This window comes from Erigeron canadensis, chromosome 4 (assembly GCF_010389155.1).
Source record: "Erigeron canadensis isolate Cc75 chromosome 4, C_canadensis_v1, whole genome shotgun sequence".
NCBI classification, from domain to species: domain Eukaryota; kingdom Viridiplantae; phylum Streptophyta; class Magnoliopsida; order Asterales; family Asteraceae; genus Erigeron; species Erigeron canadensis.
In genome coordinates this window covers 30,604,586-30,612,062 of record NC_057764.1, presented here as the reverse complement: position 1 = coordinate 30,612,062, position 7,477 = coordinate 30,604,586, and the positions used below count along the sequence as shown (strand labels likewise).

Below are 7,477 nucleotides of genomic sequence, written 5' to 3'. Positions count from 1 at the left end.
GAACGTGCTTTGCAATGGTATGTATACAAGCATACTACTTTGCACATCTATCGTAACTCGTAAGTATTCCAGTCTGAGATAAGCAAACAATTACTTGCTATCCATGTGATCCGACATAAATTGTGAAAAAAGAGTCTAAATACAGACAACAGACGTGTCTGCAGTCAAATACAAACACTAACAAAACAAATACAGTAAATTTTGTTGCTCTTTCATGCATTAATCTAAATTTTTATAGAGTATTACTCCAAAGAAATACATACCAACCATAGTTCGTATAAAGAACCTGGCAAAGCACAACAAATCAACAATTGAATGTAATCGATGAATTCACATATGCCGGGTATGTTATTCTCCTCATAATACCTATGTACACATAGTCTAAATAGTACGCAACTTGTCTACAAACAATTTGTATAATGCAACACAACATTAACACAAAATGAGACTGTAAATCAAGTCAAACAATATTATTTAGTCGAGACCAAAAACCATTCACAAGTAGTCAAAACTATTGTTTATTATAATATCCACCCTGGTTAGGAGGGTAAGGAGAAGGAGCTGTATATGGCGGCCTAGGGAAAGATCCTGGTTGCTGACCCTGACCTTGTCCTTGACCCTGTGCGTTGTAGTATGAGCCCTGCCAGCCAGGATAAGCAGGTTGACCGTACTGATACCCTCCCGCAGGCGGAGGTTGTTGGCCCTGCTGAGGCGGGTATGGGGAACCACCATAGGGCGGTGGCGGCTGTTGTGGAAGAGAATAGGATGGGTGCTGCGTATATCCTGATGAAGCAGCAGGTGGTGGAGGATGCTGTTGAGCATATGCTGTTGGTGGTGGCGGTTGGTTGTAATAAGGCGTTTGAGGACGAGGTTGATTGGGTATATTTGCCATGTCTGGCTGGGATGATGTTCTTTGAGGCTGTCCAGCCGAAGGGTAATTGTAAGTGTTAGAATTCTTACCATCTTGAAAACTGAGACCCGACATTTGTCGTTGTACCTCTTCAACCATATCTCGGCACTGTATGCTTCGGGTCATGATGAAGTCACTGCACTGCTGCTTTACGCTTGTGATCGCATCCTGTTTGACAAAATAATGAAATTAAATAAATTTCAAAGATGACAAAATTAAGCCTAAACAAACATTAGATAATATCTGACCTGAAGAGTAACATAGAATTTGAGTCCTTCATTAATGTTCTCTTTGATTTCACGATACTTGGCAATGGCAGCTTCAATCTGCTTATAGCACTTATCACAAGCAGCTGCAGAATAGTTCAATATAAGATGTATAATTAAATGTTTAAGTAAACAAAAACTATTAAGAATAATTACCTTTGTAATCCTCAATATTGAAGGTACCAGCAAATTCACGATTTTGGGCCTAGAAACAATAAAACCAATTAGAATTTGAGAGAGAATATACAACACTAGATTCATGTAATCATAATATTAAAATTTGATGAGAAAAAAAGCAACCGGAAAGTATATGAGGGCACAAAACACCACCATAAAAAACAAAGTGGAGTCGGTAGTTAATCAGACCTGGATATGTAGCAGTAATTGATCCTGAGCCTGAAGGTTTTGAGATATTTCTTCACATATATGATTATATTTTGCTATTTCCTTTCTAAAGAGATCCTCGTATGAACCCGTGGACGTCATCAATTTTGGGAGTATATCATCCTAAAGCAAACCAAAACAGAATTATTAACTGACAAACATATACATCTCAGCCAAAATTGTAAGAGATGATACCAAATCGCAATTGCAGTTAGTAACAGAACGATGAAATTTATATCTCAACCAGAATTGAGCACACCTTTCGTTTCATATCTTTTAGCATGTCTTCCAGACCTGCTCTTTGAGCACCCAATGTCTCTAATTGTCTCTGCAATACATGACAAGGTAGAAATATAAAACCATGGCAAGTTGACATCTCTAAAAGAAACAAAAGTTGATCTGGATGTACAATCAGCCTTTATACAGCACAATTCCATCAAAAAGTATTTATATATTTAAGTTTTTGATAATATTTATTAAATCGTAGAACTTCAAGCAAAACACAAATAATGTGATTTTTAAGGGATATCACATAACATGTAAACATAATTACATAGACTCTCTCACACATATACATAAAGAAAAAAGGGTGAGCATATGTAGAGAATATCAAAGGTTTCAACACCAAGGATAACTCCTAACTGAACTAACTATGTCTACAAAACTAGGGTGCACATGAAACATTTAACACACACAATACGTTCTATATAACCACATAATAATATATTGACTCCCTTAGCTGAACACTCTAACTATTCAAAGTCTAGAAAGTTCCAAGTAGCATTACCAGGCTTTGCTTTAGGGTCCCCACTACAGCATCTTCATTGGCATCCAAAGACATGATCGGCTTAGCCAAGGTTGGAAGGACTGATTCAATCTGAAAATAAGAGAACACGTAAGTTAATTTACACAAAAACCCTTAAGCAAACCAATTTTTTTGTCAGTGAGATCCACATTACACTTGTCTCAATTATAATGTAATAGCCTAACTATCAACCAACATTAAACCGAAACAGCTCCATAATAACTGAGAAGGAAACATGATAATCCCAATTTATTAACTAGTTTAAGGTGGTGGTAGATATCTTATAGGTGAACTCATTTAGTAAATAAAAAACAGCTCATACGGAAACGGGTCATATGGCTTGAAGTTGCCAACAGTCTATTATTAATTTATTATTAGATAAAACCTCCTAAATCTTATTATCCAATAAAAATTAACTTATAATTAATAAAATTAAAGCTTTTGACAATTAAAAGTTCAAAAATTACAAAAATTTGAACAGGAAGTATTCCAATTGACCCTACCTTTTTTTCTTTTCTTTTTTAACTTAAAGATTTCATTTATTTATCTAATATTTAAGAAAAGAAAAAATAACCTCAAATCTATGATTTACAGTACAAATAAAGAATCTGTTTTAAGCTATTACCCAACCTCACTGACCAGCCCATTATCCAACTTCTAACCAAAACACTTGATAAATGAACCAAGTATTAACATCAATAAATCTCATGAATACTAACTTTAAATTTGTCAAACTTATTAGAACAAAGATTAGCAACAAACCATGTAATGAGTTCAAAAGAACTTACTGGGCGACGATCTAAAATGGACATGAGGGCCATATTGTCTCTCACTGAGCGTTCAATTTTGCCATCACTATCTGCAGCTTGCTTTAAATTTGCGGCAAACCTATTTAACCGATCCTGTAAGTTTTTGGTGAGAGTACTAGACTGAGCCCTGGTCCACCGTGTCCCAAATTGGCTTCTAAATTGAGCATCTTCTGCTGCTTCTTTTTGGAGAAGCTCCTCGGTCTGGACCAGCATCTCATTGTTTACCCTCCTTAAATCACGAAGCTGTTGAAGCTCACCTTCCAAGCCAGCTGGACCACCACTAATCTGAACTGCCTCTACATCTTCCCATAGAGATGTTGGCAGCACAGAATGTCCTTCCAGAGCAAGAATTGAATCAGGCAAGTCCATTTCCTTGAGGCTCACTCGAGCAAGCTCACTTCCTTGCTGCAATTTCTCAGCTTGAGTTCTGATGATATCATCGACCATTTCAGTGTACCTTGAAAGAGCCTTTGCACTGCTGTCAGGAACAAGACTTGCAAACATCCTATCCTTGCTTGCATCCAACACCTCGTTCATGTTCAAAGGTTTGACCATCGCAAATGCAGGAAGAGGTTGTAATGAGCTTGCTGGAGGAACCCTCATAAGGTAGACCCTGTCATTCTCCTTCATAGCCCTCTCTAGATTACGATTAAGATTAGTCTCCAATTTACTAATAGCCTCAAGTATCTGCTGTGCAGCCCCCTTTGGAGATGATTTTTTAGCATCAGTCAAAGCACCGATACCACTCTTTAACCGTGCAATTTCTTCTGCAATCTCCTCTTTCTCGTGAAGCTCCAAACTATATCTATAACAAGCCTCTGCGTAAAACAAGGCTGCTTTCAGTTGAACATGAGACAGCCATGTCTTGTCAAAGTGTTGGGTGAGGGGTGCAGCATGCAGTGCCAATAGAGCTTCTTCGTAATAAAGACCCACCTATATTTAGTTGCATTGGGCAAGGATGTTAAGAATGCACATATAGTTACCTCTTTGCAATATCATATGCACTTGAAGTTAAATTCTATCGAGTCAGTTAGTAGAAACAAACTCAACAGCATTTCAAAAATAAGAAACTAGCATGTATCGGTAAACAAACAGTCAGGGCATCTTAAAAATTGCATCAAATCAAACAAGATAAATAAATGTGTGCCAAAGGCATATAACACTTGATTGTTGTGTGGTTACATAAAAAAAACTCGTTATTTTAAGTTCCAATATATGAACCTTTTCATATAAAAATGTGTTCAAGTAGAAACGTTACAAGTTTACACTTTATGCGATCTAAAAATCTACATTCCAATTAAACAGCCACTCACAATCCTGATGTAAAATAAGGTAAAGAGAAAACAAGGTTGAAATGTTAGAATAACTATAGTAGTTGCAATTTAGAAGACTTAATGACTGCTTACAGACATATTAAATCCAGCGGTGGGGCAATCATCAACACCATTTAATCTAACAGTTGGGTCATAGCAAGACATTCTAAAACTCAACTCGCTATATATTAGTTATCGGGTCGCAATAGCTTTCCCAACTATGAATTTGCTGAAGAAATGTACCCTAATCATTTATGAACATATGTCTCTTAAGTCCTCTATATACATTGACAATATTCCACTTAATGCCCACATCAACAAAATCCTCCAAAACTATGGCGCTTAGTTGTAGTAACAAAACACATGACTATGAACACCCCACCACAAAATCTAGATCTATAGCAAGTTTATCATCACAAAGTAAACACACGTCTAAACAAAATAATTCCAATTACCAGTGATCAAGCAAATTTTGATAGGGCATTTAACGCTTCTTAGAACTATGTATACTTACATACAAAGATAAATAATATCTTAGACACTAAACTAAACAGACATGTTAACAAGAGCATTGCAAGTTTACAATCACTAACAAACATAATGCAGAGAATTTTAAACGATGCACATCGATCAACAATCACAATACATATATACATATACACAACTATATATAACATAATTTAGATCAACAAAATTCAACCTGTCTGGAAATCTTGGAGCAGACCCCAGGAGTACTTCCTTTCGCGATACTATTCTCGAACACACATTCCTGAGCTTGAGCAAGCATCAACCTCTCCAACATTCCAGCACACTCAACCGAAACATCAACAGTAGTCGAATTCCCAACGCTCGCCTTAACCGACTCATTATCTCTCAAAAACGCAAACGCGCCAGCTGCGGAAACAAACGCCTGCACTGCCTGCCGTCTCCCTTCAACCGTTGACCGATCAAAAGTCAAACCTATCTGACTATACACCGCACCTAGATTAAACAACACTGCAGCTTTCTCTAAATGTATATTCTGCTGAGCCGCTTTCTGCTTGTTCTTAAACGCATCGTGCCACGTGAACGTTATCGAATTCACGTGATCCTTATCGTTAGAAATCGGAAACCTCGATTCGACGGCGGTTAAGGCCTTGAAGTAGCTTTGTAAGGTGTCTCGCCGCGCCGGAAGTGAATCTGCGGCGGAGGAACGTTCAATTGATGATCGGAGTGACTTTAGGGTTTCGAGATCGTCTTCTAGGGTTTGAGCTTCGCGCTCTGAGTAATTGAAGACTATGTAGTTGCGTAATGGACGGTAGAGATCGATTGATGTGGTTTTCTTTTCGTAAATTGCTAGCATGATGTTCGTCGTCGCCGCCGTTGATGACGCCGTAGATGACATGATCGCGGTGACTGTGTTTGTGTGAGGTTTTCTTAGTTGGAAAGAAAAAAGATATTTTGGGGGTTAAAATTACTCTATGTCATGTATTACGAAGGACGAACAACCTTATGTGTGGATATATCGATATCATACCGAATGATATTCGTATTTATATGTTTCTAAAGTTTAGCAAATGGTTGTTAACTTGTAATAGCAACTAGAGGCATGTCCGCGTGATGTGAAGGTAATGATGATAACGGTAACGGCGTGTTGATCATGGTGAAAGGTGGCGGTGGGTGTTGGTGACGGTGAGAGCGACGATGATGTGGCGTTGATTGGGTGATTAATGCAAAAATAATTAAAACTATAAGACGTTTAAATTATTTCAGTAGAAATATATATTATATAAAAATGTTTTAACTTAGTGAATAAGAAAAGAGGTTAAGTAAACATATTGTCTGTTAATAACGATGGCAAGTGGTGGTTGTAATTGATCAAAATGAGATACTGAAAATATTTTAAAAATAAGGGACTCATAATATAAATTTATTCTACTCCCGAATTCTATTCCTATTAAATGGAATAATTGGATCCCGAAGAAAGTCAATATACTTGTTTAGCGGCTCCTTAAAAACAAAATTTCGACGCAGGTAAATCCTTCCTTTCGTGGTATCCAGGTTCATGCACTAGAATGTAGTCTATGCACAGTTGGGTTAAAAGATGTGTTACATTTATTCAGGTAATGCGAGTTTTATGTGGAGCTTAAAAATCTAATGTCGTTTTGGTGCCAACATCAATTTCTTAATGGATCACCACTCGATATATAAACGTGGCTTTACTCGTTGGATCTACCTGTTGATGAAAAATGCATACCATAAGCGGTTTGTTTCGTATGGTGGTTCTCTTTTGAAACATAGAAATGACGTCTTATTCTCGTCAACTAGTAAAAGCAGTATAGTCGTATTTGATTTAATGGTTTCGACTTCCTTCCATTGGTTATCTAGTCGTAATAGAAAGAGGCATGTCTCTTGGCCATTATGGCAAACTAGTCCTATTTGTATAATGTAGTTCTAACTTTGGTATCTTGCCGAAGTCTTTCTAACATATATATATATATATAGGGTAAAGTTATTTTGAGAACCTTTTTTTTGCGAGAACCTTTTAGAACTTTTCAAATCAAGCTCAACCGATGATTGTTATTTACATGAAAATTGTTTTTTGATTGTTTTCTGAATAACTTATGTGTAATTTTAAATTTTATAATTGTGTGGAGACAATGATTATCATCCGTTATACATATATGTGAAGATTTGGATTTTTGATCACATGTGCACGTATATTGCTATGATCACATGTATGCAAGTCGATCACATGTAATCATGGCAATATTCGTGCACATATGATCAAGAATCCAAATCTCCATATAATTGTATAACGGATGATAATCTATGCCTCCACACAATTATAAACTTTAAAATTACGCATAAGTTATTCAGAAAACAATCAAAAAATAATTTTAATGTAAAGAATAATCATCGGTTGGGCTTGATTTGAAAATTTCTCAAAGGTTCTCGCAAAAAAAGGGTTCTCAAAATAACTTTTCAATATATATATATATACGCAGTTA

General features: G+C 36.5%; 1 protein-coding gene across 1 annotated transcript; it reads right to left on the bottom strand.

Annotated features, from left to right (window-relative positions):
* Nucleotides 1-281: 281 nt before the first annotated feature.
* On the bottom strand, nt 282-5,990 carry LOC122595470 (vacuolar-sorting protein BRO1-like). The gene is made up of 8 exons (XM_043767837.1): nt 5,188-5,990; nt 3,154-4,107; nt 2,348-2,437; nt 1,820-1,888; nt 1,543-1,683; nt 1,333-1,381; nt 1,159-1,262; nt 282-1,078 (listed from the first exon to the last, which is right to left on the bottom strand). The coding sequence occupies exons 1-8, from the start codon at nt 5,869-5,871 to the stop codon at nt 512-514; spliced, it is 2,658 nt and encodes an 885-aa protein (XP_043623772.1). The 5' UTR covers nt 5,872-5,990; the 3' UTR covers nt 282-511.
* Nucleotides 5,991-7,477: the final 1,487 nt, after the last annotated feature.

What these genes read in the sequence shown, in the direction of transcription:
- LOC122595470 (XM_043767837.1), bottom strand. Translation starts at nt 5,871, where the DNA reads ATGTCATCTACGGCGTCATCAACGGCGGCGACGACGAACATCATGCTA. An exon ending in CAATATTGAGGATTACAAAG is followed by an intron (nt 1,263 to 1,332) that starts GTAATTATTCTT and finishes ACTATTCTGCAG; the next exon opens with CTGCTTGTGATAAGTGCTAT. An exon ending in AATTCTATGTTACTCTTCAG is followed by an intron (nt 1,079 to 1,158) that starts GTCAGATATTAT and finishes TTTGTCAAACAG; the next exon opens with GATGCGATCACAAGCGTAAA.